The sequence below is a fragment of the Westerdykella ornata genome (assembly GCF_010094085.1).
Source record: "Westerdykella ornata strain CBS 379.55 unplaced genomic scaffold EI97scaffold_65, whole genome shotgun sequence".
Lineage (NCBI taxonomy): Eukaryota > Fungi > Ascomycota > Dothideomycetes > Pleosporales > Sporormiaceae > Westerdykella > Westerdykella ornata.
Window position 1 is genome coordinate 14,870 of NW_022986915.1, and position 17,610 is coordinate 32,479.

The following is a 17,610-nucleotide window of genomic DNA, read 5'->3' on the forward strand; positions in this document are numbered from 1 at the left end:
ATCTCCAAATCGTATGAGCATATACAGGGATGTCTTCAAGATTATACCACTAGAAGGGCAGTGACGGTCTTATAACCCCTCCTCTGGCTATCGTGGATGTTGCATGTGAGGCCAACCACGGCACCTTCCGGAACTAAGGACTGCTAAGGAGAACTGAAGGTGGTACGCATCCCCATGAGCGGCACAGTCAGCCATTAAAATATCTGGCCAAGTCTCTAACCCATCTTATGCCGATATCAACAACGTCCTCTACTGGCTCTCGCACAGCATATGACACGTGAGGGCGCCATTCACCGGGCCCTTCTCGGTACCCCGCTATTGGAGCGTCGCTGCCCAAGTGAGCTCGCGCAACCACATCCCAAACAAACTTAGACTCTTTCCACGAAGCCTCACAACTGCCACCGATGACGGCGCTGAAATTACACATACATAGGTCATGGCGCACTCCCACGTCAATTGCTCCCCGCCTTGCGTTTGCCCATCCGGCCCCTTCTTTACAAGGCTCACGCGCTGCTTCAAAACTCTACAACAACAATAACAACAACCATGCCGGCCCTCGGTGCAGAGCTTTACATACCCGCGGGGCAGCAGACACCGAAGCCCAGTATTATGCACCGACTCAGACGTGCCTTCAAGAAGAACGGAAGCAAAAAGGGTTCGTGTCCGCTGCCCAAAGACGGCGAGTCGTCAACTGGGTCTCAGTCAACCGCCGTCGGGCCCCCTCGCAGGTTAATGAACAGTCTCGACATGTTTCGGGGGGGCCTGGGTAAGGAGTCAGAGGAGCAAGTGGAAACGCTTGGATCAGGGGGCTTTCGACGATGTATGGCGGAGCTACCCGAACATCAATTTTCAGTCGGCGAATGGTTTAAGGCAACGTAATATACGGTCTGCATTTGGCTTCAATTGCGCAAGGTGGATTCATACGGGGCTCTAACTTTCCTTCACATGCTGCTGTTTCGAGATGGTCGTTTGGTTTATTGGTGATATTGGGCTTATGTGGATAACGGACAATATGTTAGTTAATTAATACATGCATATCCAAAGTCTAAAGAAGCATAAAGCCTAGGGTTTATTGCAGAAGTCGACAGTAGTTAGATATAGCACTATCCGCTATTGTATAGTGTTTAGAAAACTATGCTACACGGCACTCTTCGAATAATGTATAACAAGAGGCTGCTCTGCTGTATGCTCAGTAAGATAGTCGAGTAAAAGATGTATTTCCCAACTCCGTTTGAGGGTGACGACAGGGGCATTTTTACGGATGCAACTGTAGAGATCTTCAACCTTTGGGAAGATGACTGTGCAATGCATTCGCTTACGGGCACGATCTCTAGTGCTTTTATAACATTTTTATATCACCCGCCTTAACGTGCTGCGAATAATCACTTTGACTAACGGAGCTAGGTATCAGGGCCAGTTGCCTCGTTTGTTTGGCAATGCAGCACTCCTCCAAAAGCCACAAACGACACACTCTCTTCACACTACGCCTCCCTTCGAAAGGCGAGAACTTCTAGCAATTTCGCAGCGAGAATGGCCCCGTACATTCATATCCCAACATTGACGCATATAGATGACATGTGTTATCAAAGCCTGGGGGACTGTGCTTACTTATACGATTAGCAGAATGTAGAGGGAACGCCATTAACTGGGGAGAGTGCTTAAAGGAGAGGTCGACTGGCTGAACTGAAACTCATCATCTCATCTTGTGTACTTCGCACTTGTAACGATACACTGAAGATTCTTGTCAAAACATGTCGAATTCAAGCCATGCACCTAGATTTGACCAAAGACCTTGAATCCGCCCATATCCTGCCCCTTATCACTAACCATCAAATTCCACCCACAACTACTTCCCAACCCAGCATTACTCACCCAAGCCGGCTCCCAGTAGAACAATCCCGTCCCTTTCCCCTGCCCCGCCTGCTCAACCCTCTTCGCAACCTCCTTCATCCAGGTAATCTGCCCATCAACACTAAGCGGGATACTCTTAACATCACTCGGGAAAGCATAGCTAGGATTCGGACAATACGTCGGCCAATTCGTCTCCACAACCTGCACCTCTTTCCCATACTTCCTCACCATGTTCTGCAGACTGGATCCCAGGGCCGACAGCGTAGCACCAGAGTTGTAGAAGGGGTAGTACGACACGCCCTGGATGTCGTAATCGGCCGCACTTAGTCCGCCGCCGGAACCTAGGACCGTGTCGTACCACCATTGCTGCGTGTCCCACTTCCAGCCATTGTCGAGATGGATCATGATCTTTGGAGTTGGCTTCAGATTACTCTCCTTGATAGCTTTGCTGGCGGATTTCAGCAACAGGGCAACGTTCCGCGGTCCGTCGGAGCGGCTCAATTGCCCAGTCGGGAAAAGCAACCCAGGCGTGATTTCATTACCAATGCTAACGATAGCCAGGGGAATCTGCTCGCGCGCAAAAGCGTTCATGACATCCTTGGTATACGTATAAACTTGCTGCACCAAAGCATCGCGACCAAGGTTCTTCCACGCAGCGGGGACAACTTGTTTCCCCGGATCCGCCCAGTTATCGCTGTAATGGAAATCAAGATAAATCTGTAGTCCGGCCGCCTTCGCGCGCTTGGCCAACCTGATGTTGTAATCGAGATTGTAGTTGCCGTCGGGTGGGTTCACCCAGATGCGTTGGCGGACCGTGTTGACGCCCGCGTTTTTGAGAATGGTTTCGAGTGGTTGCACTTGGCCGGAGGCGGATTTGTAGGTTCTTCCGGCTTTTTCTTCGTGCAGGAGGGAGCTCCAGTCGACGCCTTTGTAGGGGAGGGCGGCGAATGCGGGGAGGCTGAAGAGGAGTGGGATGAGGCTGGAGAGCCGCATTGTGGCAGTGGAGATGATGGATGATGGTAAAGCGTGGCTGGATTTGTTCTCACTTCGCTCTTATACAGAGTGTAGTCTTGCCATAATATTAATATGCGTTGAACTGCCAGATTCAAATCGGGAGACGGCGCAAGACTAGGGAATAATTGCTCCAATCAGAGGAGGATAGCCCCCTTATAGCGCCCGACATTTCCTGGGGTAGATTAATCTAGCAGAGAGTGTATGCCGGCCGGTTGGGGGGATTTAAAAAATGTGGATCCTGGGGCCGGCGTATATTAAATTGCGGAGCGACATCCCGGTAGATTTTTCTGTGCGCCACAGGCGACTGCCGACCTACGTGGGATATATAAAACACTGTGTTGGTACGGAAGTGAAGGGTTTAAAGGGGATGTCTGGCTTGCGATGCGGAAGTCGGGGGACGCGGTGGTCAAGAGGCGGGCTATTGTAAGTGATCAACGTCAACGGTATTCGAAATGTGAAAAGCTGCGGTATACTGGTACACCCACTAGCCTTTGAGTCCCCAACAGGAAAAAGACTGCCTGCACCTTTACAAGCTCACGGCGTTGTGTGTCTTCGATCGTTTGTAGTGATTGATTCGAGGGATTCGCAAGAGAGAATTTCTGCAGCGCGTAATGGGGCACACTGAAGCGACCAGTGTCTCCAAACGGAAAAAGAAGAAAGAAAGGGTTGAGGAAGCCAACTTATCCGAATAAGGTCCCCAGGTCAATATGTCGGTCAGATGCCTATCTCGAATGCACATCACATACACCAACTGTCAACAGCCCAAAGGAAGTCCAAGTCGTCGCGGTATCTAGCGCTTCGTTCCAAGGGGAAGGGATCCAAGGTATAAATCTCGACATCGTCTAAGATATGTGTGAGGCAGCTTCAAGCCAACTACACAGCAGTTGTGTGTGCTTCAGCAAACTATCATGCTCACATTGTCCCGCCTTGCAGGCGGGTGGTGAGAGGGGAGGATCACGGAGATGGTTTCGTCTGAAGTCAGCTCAGATTGTACGGAAATCGATTATCTACGTCATTGTTTACTTCTTCACTCTCGCCGCCTCGAGCGCTCTTTCCCTCTCCACCAAACCCAACCTCAACCACAACCTGAGTTCTCTGCCATGTTCTCACGCCGTGCGGAACGACCCCGCCCCCAGAATGCCACCGTCGACATGTACGAGAGGTCCAAGTCAGCATCATCGTCCTCATCTACGGCATCGTCCTGGCAACACTTCGGTCACCAAGATGTTCCGCAGACGCCAAACAAAGAGGTGGAATTCATGCCGAAGCCGCCAGGAGGGGCATTGTTAATCTCACCATTTGGGTATAAGAACGGGCTACGCGATGCAAGTTCCGATATTGAGTCATTTACGCCATCCTCAGAAGGTGAGAGCCTGAACGCGGCGGGCGTCTGGGGAGAGTTGGCTGATATAAACGTAGGATCTTTTGAAGATGAGAGGGGCCAAGAGCGCCCTGACGCCCTCGCCGTCGAAGAAGAGCGAGAGCGTTTTGCAAAGCCAGCCTCTGAATCCAGCGATAGTGCAGAGTCGGAAATCGAAAACAATGACAGGGCACACCGTGGTCATAACATCCTTCGAGAATGCGTTATTGCGTCCTGTCAGGCTCTGATAATGGGTGAGTCTATTCCATCTTTATCATCTCCTACATAGACTGGCATGCTAATTGATGTGCAGCCGGTTGCTTCAAAACCCTCACTGTCGCGCCAACGAGTGCACCAACCCTTCAATCCCTCGCTGCCAACGTCGTCGGTTATCTCGCCGCTGTCACCGTTACGAGTGGTTTGTTAGGAGCAGAGAATATTGCAGAAGGAGGTGGTGATCTTCATACCGCAGCGAGTCGTGTGGGGAAATTGCTGGCTCTGCCATTGACTTCATCTCTGTACCAGATGGGACGGCTTGTGGGATTTTTGGGAAGGAATTTTGTTGAGGGCGTCAAGGATGGGTATTTGACATAAGGGAACAGGTGAATGAACGTAACGTGTCTGCAATGTCGCCAGAGAGGAGGGTCGGTGTGGGAATTATGGCTTCAATGCAGTACAGTGCGATCTGTATCGCGAGTTTCGAAGGCCAACACCAGGTGAATTAGACAGCTAGACCGACCCAAGGGAGGGAGTGCTATATACCAGAGTTCTCGATGCTGAAACGAATGGTATGTCTTTTGATTGAGCAAATCTAAATCCACATCACAGATGTGCGGCAGGGACGGCTGACCAGGCCAACTGAACAGGCGCATGTATCGTGGCTGCTGCTGCTGCTGCTGCTTCATCCACCGCCACTTCCTCCATCCTACTACACTGTCGCTCTCCCTACAAGCCGAACTCATTACCTCTCATAAACTCGGATGCTCACTCATCGAACACATAACCAGCGGTCGCCCTCGTCAACTAATCTCCCACTCTCGCCAGACTCACATTCGTACCATCCGCGTATCGTATCATCAGTCGCTTTCGTACACATTACTTTGATGCCCAACTGGGGCCGTAATTCGACCTGGCGCCAGTCCCAATGATTACGTAGGACCTCGAGGGGACTGACATGCTCATCGTTGGTGCCATTCTTCTGACTATCTGCGGGTTTGTCCTACTCGTGTAGGTTGATTGCTGTGCCAAGCGCACAATTAATTGGGTAACGCTCTCAGATTCGGAAGAAAGCTTCATATTGTTCGTCGTTGGAGAGGGTTGGATAATATTTGATGTACAGGCGCCTATCCCGTTTGCGTACGTTGTTGAGTCACTTGGGGTTCTCTCTGCTTTGAGCTAACTGTTTGCTAGGTCTATCCAACATTATCCCGACTTCGATTTATAGCTTCGTTCGTGTCCTATTACGTCGACGACCGGCCCCGCGGTGCAGTGATAACACGCTTGTGCGAATAACAGACACTTCTCATTCCTCCACGATCATCGTGATCGCTCACTCCATCCATACTCTGCAATCTGGTTTCGACGTCGGACTCACACGACATAAACTCGCCGAATACAACCTTCAATGAACATTTTGCCGGACACCCTCCTCTGGCTGACTGTCATACTACCATTCCTCATCACTATCCACCTGTGGGGCTTGTCGACTTGCTCCATTCTCTTCGCTACAGCTTGCAGTTCTGCCATCATCGCGCTGCTCTTCATGATATACAACCCCTCTTTGGGCATCACGCGAGAGTTAGCCTGCCACAAAGCACTCACCGACGATCTCGAAGCACAACTCCAGCACACATTGCACCAATTGGAAAAGCACCAAAACTGGGAAGGAGGAAGAGAGTACCTTGAAAGAGGTAAACGCATTTAGCCCGAGACTGCCGTCTAACCTATCACTCAACGTCACCCACCCGTTGTGCGGGTACCCATTTCGAGACGGAGCCTCCTCCGAATAACTCACGCATTAAAGAATGGATTTCGGACACCTTGGCTTGTTCCTAGGCTCACTCGCCTTTGTGATGGCCGGTGCCGCCGGCATGTTCGTAATATTCCTGATACTGTGTCACGCCCAGTACAGAATAGCTCGGTTCTTCAAGGGGCCTGCTCACACGTCTGAGTCTGAGTCCAGCGACTCAGAGGACTCCTTCGACTTCGTCTCCGACGACGATGATTTTACGAATGCAGCGATTGAGTTGAGGGTGGTAAGCCCGACTCCAGAGAGCGAGCGTGGATGAAGTGGGTTTGGCGTTGTGGGTGAGGCATAGGAACGTTGTGTCAGATTTGGAGGGGGGGTGTGGACGTGTTGGTGGGTACTTCCTGGGGTTTTCATTTTTCTGCGTGTCGATTGGTTAAGCTAGCAGTCTATTGATGTGTTTCTTTTGTCAGTGGGCTGCTGTTCCTTCGGTGTTTCTGAGCTTGGGACGTTTAATATTGACATGGAGGTAATACTGCCTTGGTTGTCAAACATCTCAATTGTTGGAACATACTTCGTCGTGCGTACGAAACTTTGGAGGTCTTGCGTTTTGGAATACATACTCCTGTGGTATGACAGAGTTATCTGACTGGGATCGAAGAAGCTGTTTTAGTTCTGGTTCAGTTCCCGCTATTTCTATGCTAAGCCGTCAAGACATGTGTATTCGAGAAGATCACGTGTTGAGCTTAAGGGTGGAATTTTCTCAAGCTAGTAGAGCGCTACTTGAATACATGTTTCACCGAATCGAGAGTTGTATGAAGCTGTGATATAATGCTGATGTGTTACCAATAATATTGTAGATAAGGAGAAGGCCCCAGTGTTTGCTGTCTGTGAAGTAAAACCCACTGAGAGGAAAGATACCCTTGCTACATACAATTTGACGTCGTTGATTTTTGGAGGGTGTCGCCGTTGAAGGTACAGGTGATTTCTCCGAAGGTGAACAGAAAGAATCCATTTTAAGCCAGGGTCTTTTTGGTCTGAACAGTAAAGCTCAGTACGGCAGAAGAAAGAAACTTCGGCGGTGGGAGTGGATATTTGGAGGTGATATCGAGCAGAGGCTTCAGCCCGTAAAGACGGATTTTCGAGGGGAAATGACGTGCCGATGGTGGTCTACGTTGCTGGTGGTAGCGATAAGTTTCGAGGTCCCACGTCGTCCGTTTTCTGACTCAACTGAGGTGCCGTACATCATGCAGTCAGCCAGATATCTCGAACGGCAGAGCATCATTTCCGTCACTCAGTCGCAAAGGAATCCAGCGCATCATGGAATTGGGCATCCTCTCCCTCCTCTCCCTCCTCTTCTTCCTCGTGGCCTTTCTCTTCTTCTTCGTCGCTCGATGCCTGCTGCTCATCTATATCGCTGGCTATCAATGTGGACTCCTCGTCGGATTCGTCGTCCCTGTCATCAAGACATTCGGTTATCCTTCCTTGAGTGTTTTGAGCGAATCTGTCGAGGAACTTCTGAAACTCGACCCTAGCCAGATCGCGTTCTTCGTCGGTCTCTCCGTCTGGATATACATGTCGCCCAGTCTCGAAAATGTGCCAGTAGTCATCTATGTCGTCCTGTGTGATGGATACATGATCCATTCGCTCGTTCTGGAGCAGTCTGATAACTTCCGCACTACCAGCCCTAGCCAACCGCGCTAGTAGACGGTCCGGATCTATATGTGGCCTATGGAGTTTTGCGCCGTGTTGTATCAAATACTCGAGGATGTCGGGATAATTTTTGGCTATAGCCACGTCAGCAGCATTGTGACCCTGCTGGTTTTCCGCATTAATATCAGCTCCAGCTTCGACCAATCGTCGACAAATTGCGAATGCCCCCAACTCGCACGCATCAAGCAGGCTTGTGTTTTGGCAGAGGGGGTTCCGAGCGTGAATATTTGCTCCATTTGATAGCAGAAGAGTCATCATCTTCTCTATGACGGAGATCGTGTTACGGCTCTGTTTCCCTCTAACGGGTATTGCTAACATCAAGGGAAACTCCCCGAGATAGGAAAACGCATTTGGGTCAGCACCAGCATCCAGGAGAAGCTCGGCAGCATCCAGATTTAGCGCAGCAACAGCCCAGTGGAGGGGCGTCATTCCAAAACAATCCACGGCATGGAGTGTCGAAGGATCAAGCTCAATCAAGGTCCCTAGATCTCCTGGATGTAAACCCATGACAACTTTGTGAAGCGCACTAAGACCTAACGTGTCGATGAAATCCTCTAGTTGCAAACATTCAGGGATTTGCACACCGATGCCTCTGTAAGTAACCTTGAGAACTGAATAATACCAGAACATCTGGCCGATGTTGCTTGGTACGTATGGTCAGTGCGCGTTATCCATCCTTTAGAACGAATAGAAGCAGTGAACTTACATGGTAGCTGGAGCGAAATCTTTACCCACTGGAATGTAGGGATCTGCGTCTTCCCCGATAAGTGTAATGAACGACTCGATAGTGCAATAATCCATAAGATACTATAGGATAAAGGTTAGCCTCTCGGGTATATTTAGGAAGCAGCCGCGAACAGGATCACCCGCCTCAAGTATTGTCATCCCTTCCAGCGTGAGGTCCAGTGGATTCAGTTTCCGGTGGTACATCAACTGCTTTAGGCCATCAAGATCATCCTTGCGCGTAAGACGCCTGAGTTGGGTAATAGTCTCCTCATCGGTAATCCACTTTGGGACACTCAAGGTCCACAGAGCTCCGGCTGATCTTAAACTCGACCAAGCGCATGCAAGATCCAACCCAGCGGGAACGACCCATGGGGGGAACATATATCGAAAACGTAGGGATCCAGTGCCCTGTTTACCCGCAACGCAACGGTAATAGTCGCAAGGACGCCATTTTGACCCTTGAGTGCCTGTTAAGCTGACAAAGAGATTTCCCACGAGACCATGTAGCCATCGAGGTGTGCTAGCTTGTAGAGGAATATGACATCGACATGGACAACCTTTTGGACATCTGCTCGTATAGCGTTTCCTCTCCATCAAAAGGCGTGTCAGAGCGTTCTCACCATTGGACGCGCAAATATTCTTCAAGTCCTCAATTTTGGTAGTTGCGACGGCGACGTGTGGGATAAGGCTGAGAGAAGCGTTCTGAGAAGTATCCACAGATCGGACAAGGGCCATGCTTTTCTCTGGCTGCATATACAGAATACTCTGAATATTGAGTGTAGTGAGGCTGGGTTCGGGTCAGTATGGTTAGTGGCATTTGGCGCGTACGTACAGAGCTGCACTTTGCAGGGCCAAACCAAGATCAATCTTGATCTCCCGCAGCGTGAGCCGCAATGCCTCCACTTTTTGCTCGTTCTCTCTGCGCAGCTCACTGTAAAGAGCATTGATGCGAGATCTGGCACCGCGAGCTTTGGTATGAAACTTTTCGAGAAAGCGCTGGGATTTGAGGAGATGTTCGTTAGCATCTGTCAGGACTCTGAGTATGCTGGATCTAGCAGAAGCGTCCAGCAGGTGGCTCTTATTTTCTAGAGTTTCCTTGATGTTATCCAATTGTGTGTGAAAGTCTGAGATCTAAGCTTGCTGTTAGTGAGGTTGCTCCAGCTATACACTCGATGGGGAGTCATCATCCGTACATAATCCCCTGCATCCCTGAGATACGGGGGAGTTTCGCCTAAACGCCGAATAGCTTCAATGAGATTTATGGCGACCTTTGCAACTCCCATAAGCGTAACTAGGCTTGCAACGAACGAGACGGGCTCCATGTGGATTGCAGTGCATCAGCTCGAATCGGGTTGGAACAGGACTCTTTAGAAGAGCTTGATCCAGGGCTATCGTGTGGAGATGAACTCCGACAACTAAGGACCAGCCGGAGTAGTATGAGGAAGAACTGGAAAAAGGAGAGCGTCCACGTTTTGTGGTTTCGCCCAAGAATGAAACACAGAGGAGAGGCCATTTATTAGACTGTTATGATCAGTGGGATTTGTGGTGGGGAAGGCGCCTAGCTCATTGCCTTGTGTTCACCACTGTTCCAATGACTGACAGTGCAGTGGTGCCACGGCCGTTGTTGAGCCTATTGACTGATTCCGAATGAGGCAATCCATTGCAACGCAATTTGAGGCGCATGATGCTGCAAGCACCCGTTGGGTGCCACCCTGATGAGGCATTGTTGGCATTGCGGTTGGAAAAAGAGTAGATGTGATATAGATTCGAGGCAAGATGTAGTACGGGCAGGAATCCAAGGAGCGATGATGACGAAGACATCTTGAGCTGGAGTAAAGAAGAAAGCTCGTCAGCGACCTGACTGTACCTGGACACCTTTTGATGCACGCTCCTGTACTGCAGCTTCTCGCGTCCGACTGAACACCCCCCTGCACTTCCTCTGTACTGCTGTTTTCCACATCCAATTTACAAAGCTAGCAGGCGCAGCAAATAGGTGGTCTTGCAATTAGCTCTGTAGCGCGCCTCTATGTATAGTATGTTTGGAAACAAATTTCTACCTGTCGCATTATGAACTCGTAGCTAGTTAACTTGTGCTAGGTAGGTAATTCCACCTACAGAGGAATTGCAGCCGGATGTTCAGTCGGACGTGGAAAGCCGCAGTATGTTGAGTCGCGATCAAGGGATACAGTGGTGGTGCGCACAGCCACGATCAAGGCCAAGCCACTAATCGCTTAGGGCCTAGCCTAAGGTACGCGCCACAAAACGGTCCCACAGGTTTGCGCTAGCGTTGATAGATCTCTCGGCACTACGGATCATTCAATGTTGTAGCGGCACTGCAAGGGAAGACAGACCAAAGAACAAGGAATGCCATCGATACTTCGACTTCTACCTCCATAATACTGTCTACTATTTCCACTCCAAGAGAACCGCCTTTTGAAATGTCATCAATTTGTCAGCTTGAGAAGCTACCGCTCACGTGAGCGACGCGATGGCGTGCTCGACGCTAGTGCACTTTTGCATTTTGCCTCGAGCAAAAGCACGCAATCAACGGGCAAAAGCGCCAGGAACGCGCCAATCATGGCGACAATGCAATTCACCACCTCGATTTCTATTTCGCCGACATCGCTGCCGACAATATACACCCCTCCTCCTCCTCCTCCGCCTCCGCCATAAACACTCCTCCCACTCCTTCGCCTCTCCCAACCCCTAGAGTCTCGTTTCTGAGCACACAGCTGCTGTGCTAGATCGACTCAGCGAAGAAGATGCACGACCAGCAGGCTGAGTCCGCTGGACCGGGCGCGGAACTGAAGAATACCCCCAAAACCTTCACCGAGGAGTCTTCCAGTCTACCGTTTGGACAGCATCTTCCCTTCCAGTCAATCAGCGGCCCGACCTACCTCACGGCACAGACACTGGTTCAGCAAGTCGCCTACACCCTTTCTGATAAGCTCTTCTCGTACTCCGCCGAATCGTTTGACCTCGACCTTGCGGCGAAGCAGTGGCAAGCGCAGGGAGAGAAAAATGCCTTTGGATATGAGACGGGCGTATCGTCTTTGCAGACCCGGACCGGTGCGGGCTCCATTGCTCTGGGATACATGTTCTCCAAGGACTTCGATCTGAAGAAGCGGCACATCCCTCAGTCCATTCTTGCTTCTTCCGCCACGCTCCACTATCTGCGACCCGTCCTCGACCAGATTTCCTTGTTATACTCGGTCGCCAACCCCCTCACCCTTCACATCGCAGCCGTGGATTACGCTCCCAATTCTCCTGCCGGATTGGTCACCGACTATGTCTCTTCGCTGGCTCTCGCTGAGGATCTTGGTCTGGGTCTTGTGTGCAGCGCATCCGTATTCGAAGTCCAGCATATGGCTCTGTTTGCTACGCTTCTCTCCAGCGTTCTGCCCACGATCCACACCTACGACGGCATCACGGTGGGAAGAGAGACTGCTCGGGTGGTGGATGCATTGGACAGGACGAGGCTGCACAACATCTACCAGGATGTCCTCAAGGCCGGCTCTGAAATCGAAAAGAAGCACTCCGACAATGCCGGCCGCACCGTTCGCTTGCTGAAGGCATTCAACGACGAGTTGGGAGAGGACTACCAGCTGTTCGACTACTACGGACACGAGCAGCCGGAGAGCGTGCTGGTCGTTTTTGGCACTGTGGAGGCTTCGTTGGCTACCCAGGTTGCCAATGCGATCAGCAAGGAAGGCGACAAGGTCGGCGTCATCAATGTGCGCGTCTACAGGCCGTTCGTCGAGGAAGCCTTCCTTGAGGTGCTGCCGAGGACTACTCAGTCGATCGCGGTCCTAGGCCAGGTAAAGGACGAGGCTGCCGTTTTTGACCCCTCCGAGTATTCTCTCCTCTATTCCGATGTCTTGGCCGCTGTTCAGTTTGAGTTGGACGGCAAGGTCGAAGTCACGGACATCAAGTATGCGCGTGACCAGGTTTGGACCCCCAGCAACATCCTGGATGTCTTCCGACAAATCTATGGCGAGAAGCCCCAGGCGGAGGAGGTCCGTTCCTACGTTGATATTCTGGACACGACCGATGTCCGCCAATACTCCTTCTGGGATGTGGATGACTCTCCTTCGGCCAATGCCCCACTTGTACTTGGAAAGCTCCTGTCATCCGATTCCTCCAAGAATGTCTTCGTCCGCTCCGGTCACGACAACCTGGTGCGCGGCGGCGTTGTCCGTACCGACATCCGTAACGCCGATTACACAATAGAGGCTCCTTTCTCCATCGAGCAGGCCGATGTTACCTTCGTTGGAGACGAGGCTCTCTTCAAGGAGTTTGACGTCCTGAGCAACGTCAAGGGCGACAGTTCCTTGATCGTAAAACTCCCTGGTGTGAAAGATGAGGACATCGAGAAGAAGTTTTCGCCGGTTCTGAGGAAGTCAATTGTCGAGAAGGATGTTGAGCTCTTCGTGCTAGATCCTTCCTTGTCCGAGAGCGTCACCAAGGATCCAAGCTTGGAGACATATCTCACCCAACTTGCTTTCCTGAAGGTAACCAGAGAAGATCTCCTGACGTCTGGCCTCGCTAAGCTCGCGACCATTAATGGTAGCTCTGGTGTCTTTGAGAAGTTGGTCAAGGAGCTTGAGAGTGCTCTCCGCGAGGTTGAAGTGCCCGTCTCTTGGGGCACGGTGGAGGAAGACGTTGAGTTTTCCCAGCTTCCCGCCGACATCCATGTCAACAGTTTTGCTGCTTTCGACCGTAACGAATCGGAACCCCCCACGCTTCTCAAATCCTGGCAGATAGCGGCGAAGGGTTTGGCGTTCAAGGAGGCCTACGGCACTGAGACCGCCTTGCGACCCGATCTCGGCGTTAAGACATTCACTGCGCGTGTCAAAGAGCGCCGCCGCCTTACTCCGCTCACTTATGACCGCAACATCTTCCACATTGAGTTCGATCTTGGCGATACTGGTCTCAAGTATGCCATTGGCGAAGCCCTCGGTATTCATGCTGAGAATGATAAGACCGAGGTCGAGCAGTTTATCAAGTGGTACGGTCTCAACCCCGAGGAGATTGTGGAGGTTCCATCTCGCGAAGACCCCAATGTGCTTGTCAACCGCACCGTCTACCAGTCCCTGCTCCAGAATGTGGACATCTTCGGTCGCCCGCCTAAGCGCTTCTACGAGGCGCTCGCTGAGTTCGCTTCGGACGAGAAGGAGAAGAAGGAGCTCCTCACTCTTGCTGGGCCCGAGGGCGCTGCAGAGTTCAAGCGACGTGCGGAGGTGGACACCGTCACGTATGCCGACATCCTGCTTGAGTTCTCTTCGGCTCACCCCTCGTTCCACGACATCGTTCGTATTGTCAACCCCATGAAGCGTCGCGAGTACTCCATCGCTTCGTCGCAACATGTTACGCCTAACTCGGTCTCCCTGCTCATTGTCACTGTCAACTGGGTGGACCCCAAGGGTCGTGACCGCTTCGGACAAGCTACGCGCTACCTCAACAGCCTCAGCGTTGGCTCTCCTGTGACTGTTTCGGTCAAGCCTTCCGTCATGAAGCTTCCTCCCAAGACGACGGCTCCCATCATCATGGCTGGTCTCGGTACCGGTCTCGCGCCGTTCCGTGCTTTCGTGCAGGAACGCGCCTACCAGAAGCAGCAGGGTCACGAAATCGGCGAGGTGCTGCTGTACATGGGCTCACGCCATCAGCGAGAAGAATACCTCTATGGCGAAGAATGGGAAGCCTACCAAGACGCCGGTATCATTACCCTCCTCGGCCGCGCTTTCTCGCGTGACCAGCCTCAGAAGATTTACATTCAGGACCGCATGCGGCAGACGCTGAACGAGATCCGCAAGGCCTACCTGAAGGACGAGGGAAGCTTCTACTTGTGTGGTCCTACCTGGCCGGTACCAGATGTCACCGAGGTGTTAGAGGAGGCCATCAAGACTGAGCACGAGGCGAAGCATGGCAAGGGCGGGAAGAAGGTGGATTCCAGGAGGGAGATTGAGACTCTGAAGGAGGCGCAGAGATATGTCCTCGAGGTTTATTAATTTAGCGACGAGTGTGGTGCATTGGATTTAGTGATGAGTCTCTTTAGCGATGAATTAGCTGGGATGGTTTTTGTGGGATCTCTGCCCGCATATAGACTTCATTTCTCTTCAAATATATTGGATACGCCGAATGCTCGTGAGTGGACCTGTTCAGCAATAGACGTGTGCGATATTGGTGTGCATCGGTCGGGTCCCTTGATGGGGATGGCGCTAAGCCCAAAGTAGTCGGTTTGGCTCCTACTTCCTTTCCCTTCCCGAATGACGTCATGATATTCGCGCGAGAGTGACGATTCCACGGCTCGATTGGAACTCGCAAGGTACTTATCCAGCCTTTTCCCCGCCGTAAAACATTCTCCATCGTCTTATTTCTCCTCCATCATCTTCGATACCGCTTTTCCAAACTTGAATTGCGCTCGGTCTGGAACATACACTCACAGGGTTCCACTCTTTTCACGTCTACACACGACACTCAACTCGCCACGTTTGCAATCGAATCAAAATAGTTCAGCTCTACTCGGTTCAATCTCAAACCTCCATCCACCATGTTCCGCACCTCAATAACACACCACATCACCCGTCCGCGCGCCTCCCTCCGTCCCGTCCGACCCCTAACAACCACACCCACCCTCCGCGCACGCAAAGGCGCCGAAGACAAGGATTCACTCCAACCCCGGCGCTCCGAATACAGCATGACCGGCACCGACGATGCCGCGGCGGACAACCCGGACGCAGCATTCAACCCAAACAAGACGAGGCCGGAGGAGGAGGTAGCGACGGCTGGGAAGAATAAGAAGGATAATCCGCATGGGGGTAATCCGTTGGATGTGAGTCCGGGAAATGAGGAGGTTAGTAGACCTGAGCCGGAGGAAGGGAGGGAGAGTAAGGGGGTGGAGAGGGGGCCGAGTACTGGTGGGAGTGCGCCGAAGGCGGGAGGTGGGTGGACTGGGTAGTTGGAAGGGGAGTATATGGCTGAGAGATTGTAAAGAGATTTGGAGGTGGGGGATCATGGGGCTGAGCTGGTATGGATTCGTTAAGGCATTTGAACGACGAGACGATTGCAGAGCAGCGGAGCGGTGGTTCCTCATTGCATGAATGGCATCTGTGTATAGCAATTCTCGGAGACAATCAATGATGCATGCTTTGAAACCCATGGCGCTAGCTCTTATTTCTTACCTACTATGGATTTTATTGTCCGAAGCATAGCCACAGCAACTCTTAAGGCTCAAATAGTCAATTAGTTCCGCGAGAGGGATAGTCTGTGGCATCTTCCCGTTGAAACAATGATGATGGGAAATGGAGCTAACCCCATTGAGTACGGAGCTTCTCACTGATGATTGGTCGAGCTCACTATAACCACCGCTCGCTCCCATCACAACTCCCCTCTATGCCTGAAAACCGAATTTCTCTTCTCTATCCATCTGGATTTGCGGAGTAAGGTAGTATCCGGGTCTAGTTCAGACCGTGACAGTGAAGAAAAGGTCACCTCGGCCGCCGCCGACATAGATGGCAGGGGTGCTTCGAGCTAAAAGCAATGACGCACCTGTTCACAAAACCTCCGCAACTTCTGCCGCGCGCCATAACGTCTATATCATAGTCCAATTGCGAAACTAATATCTGCCCTGTACTGATCTCAAAAAACCTCCAACGCAGCGTCTCCAGCACAATGACCACCGCGGTCCTCGCCGGCAGCACCGGCCTCGTCGTACGTCCTCACCTCCCTCCCCCCCCTTCTCAACTATTCCCCAACTAACCAACTCTCCCAGGGCTCCCACATCCTCACCACCCTCCTCTCTACCCCACAAATCACCACCACCCACGCCTACACCCGCCGCCCGCTCCCCAACCCCTCCAACTCAAACCTCCACACCATCCAATCCTCCGACCCCTCCACCTGGCCCTCCCACTTCCCCGCAAACGCCACCCTCTTCCTCTCCGCCCTCGGCACCACGCGCGCCGCCGCAGGTAGCATCGCCAACCAGCGCAAAATCGACCTCGAGCTCAACTACGACCTCGCCAAAGCAGCAAAGGAACACGGCGTCGAGACATACGTCCTGATTTCCTCGTCTGGCGCATCGGCGACGTCGCGGTTCGCGTATCCGGCTATGAAGGGCGAGTTGGAGGAGCGGGTCAAGGCGTTGGGGTTTAAGCATTGTGTTATTCTAAGACCGGGGCTTATACTGGGGGAGAGGCAGGAGAGGAGGTGGGCGGAGGGCGTGGCGAGGGGGTTGGCGGGTGTGTTGAAGGGTGTGAGTCCCGGGTTTGTTGAGGGGTGGGCGCAGGATGCGGGGGTTATTGCTAGGGCGGCGGTGAGGGCTGGGGTGGAGTGTATCGAGGGGAGGGGGAAGGAGGGGGTGTGGGAGATTGGGCAGGGGGAGATTGTGAGGTTGGGGAGGGAGGAGGGTGGGGAGTAGGGTGAGAGCGAGTGTGTGGAAGAGCGTGTTTTCAAGGAAGAGATCTGGGAAAGCTGCAGGGGAGGATTTAGTAAGTGTCATAAGTAGAGCTGCTGGTAAGGTGCATAGTTTCGTATACCGGATGATGTTTCTCAGCTATTAGTATTATCCAACACATATTATTTCCCTCTACGAGCATCTATACTCGCATCCAAATTTCTAGTCTTAGAGGAACAAGTGACGACCAATGTCTAAAGCCGCTGTAGCCCCTTGTTCGCCATCGTGCGGAAATCTTCATGGAAATGCCATTCTAGCAGAGAGACCTCAGCCTACCTTTCTAGTGGCGACATGACACTGTGTAAGAATAATAGCAAAGGTTTACTCCGGGGCAAGAAGAAAGTCATAGCAACCAATCAGATCATTCCCCTATATATGATTGGCCCGCCCACCCCTCCGTCAATTTCTCAACGTCGTCGCACCTCAACACCTCTCAAGAGTCCCCGAAACCGTCATATTCCGGATATCACAATGATCCTCATTAGCTAGTATTTATTATCCTGTTAGCAGGATTCGAGAAATCGC

At 51.9% G+C, this 17,610-nt stretch overlaps 7 protein-coding genes across 7 annotated transcripts; 5 read left to right on the forward strand and 2 right to left on the reverse strand.

Moving 5' to 3' along the window:
- Positions 1-1,773: 1,773 nt before the first annotated feature.
- On the reverse strand, positions 1,774-2,924 carry EI97DRAFT_488445 (glycosyl hydrolase 53; the record flags this gene model as incomplete). The annotated part of the gene is made up of 1 exon (XM_033802199.1): positions 1,774-2,924. Exon 1 carries the CDS (start codon positions 2,842-2,844, stop codon positions 1,774-1,776), a length of 1,071 nt encoding a protein of 356 aa, XP_033648877.1. The 5' UTR covers positions 2,845-2,924.
- Positions 2,925-3,965: 1,041 nt separating this feature from the next.
- On the forward strand, positions 3,966-4,819 carry EI97DRAFT_462924 (uncharacterized protein; the record flags this gene model as incomplete). The annotated part of the gene is made up of 3 exons (XM_033801322.1): positions 3,966-4,230; positions 4,285-4,479; positions 4,539-4,819. 3 exons carry the CDS (start codon positions 3,966-3,968, stop codon positions 4,817-4,819), a joined length of 741 nt encoding a protein of 246 aa, XP_033648878.1.
- A 1,030-nt stretch (positions 4,820-5,849) lies between these two features.
- EI97DRAFT_462925 (uncharacterized protein) lies at positions 5,850-6,513 on the forward strand (the record flags this gene model as incomplete). The annotated part of the gene is made up of 2 exons (XM_033801323.1): positions 5,850-6,121; positions 6,249-6,513. 2 exons carry the CDS (start codon positions 5,850-5,852, stop codon positions 6,511-6,513), a joined length of 537 nt encoding a protein of 178 aa, XP_033648879.1.
- An 830-nt stretch (positions 6,514-7,343) lies between these two features.
- EI97DRAFT_286219 (ankyrin) lies at positions 7,344-10,072 on the reverse strand. The gene is made up of 5 exons (XM_033794405.1): positions 9,824-10,072; positions 9,463-9,761; positions 8,775-9,417; positions 8,611-8,711; positions 7,344-8,547 (listed from the first exon to the last, which is right to left on the reverse strand). The coding sequence occupies exons 1-5, from the start codon at positions 9,950-9,952 to the stop codon at positions 7,482-7,484; spliced, it is 2,238 nt and encodes a 745-aa protein (XP_033648880.1). The 5' UTR covers positions 9,953-10,072; the 3' UTR covers positions 7,344-7,481.
- Positions 10,073-11,150: 1,078 nt separating this feature from the next.
- On the forward strand, positions 11,151-14,771 carry EI97DRAFT_437952 (sulfite reductase-like protein alpha subunit). The gene has a single exon (XM_033799447.1). It carries the CDS (start codon positions 11,393-11,395, stop codon positions 14,636-14,638), a length of 3,246 nt encoding a protein of 1,081 aa, XP_033648881.1. The 5' UTR covers positions 11,151-11,392; the 3' UTR covers positions 14,639-14,771.
- A 255-nt stretch (positions 14,772-15,026) lies between these two features.
- EI97DRAFT_437953 (uncharacterized protein) lies at positions 15,027-15,791 on the forward strand. The gene has a single exon (XM_033799448.1). The coding sequence runs from the start codon at positions 15,181-15,183 to the stop codon at positions 15,586-15,588; it is 408 nt and encodes a 135-aa protein (XP_033648882.1). The 5' UTR covers positions 15,027-15,180; the 3' UTR covers positions 15,589-15,791.
- Positions 15,792-16,032: 241 nt separating this feature from the next.
- EI97DRAFT_428452 (NAD(P)-binding protein) lies at positions 16,033-17,049 on the forward strand (the record flags this gene model as incomplete). Its single annotated transcript, XM_033797247.1, has 2 exons — positions 16,033-16,340; positions 16,402-17,049. The coding sequence occupies exons 1-2, from the start codon at positions 16,302-16,304 to the stop codon at positions 17,047-17,049; spliced, it is 687 nt and encodes a 228-aa protein (XP_033648883.1). The 5' UTR covers positions 16,033-16,301.
- Positions 17,050-17,610: the final 561 nt, after the last annotated feature.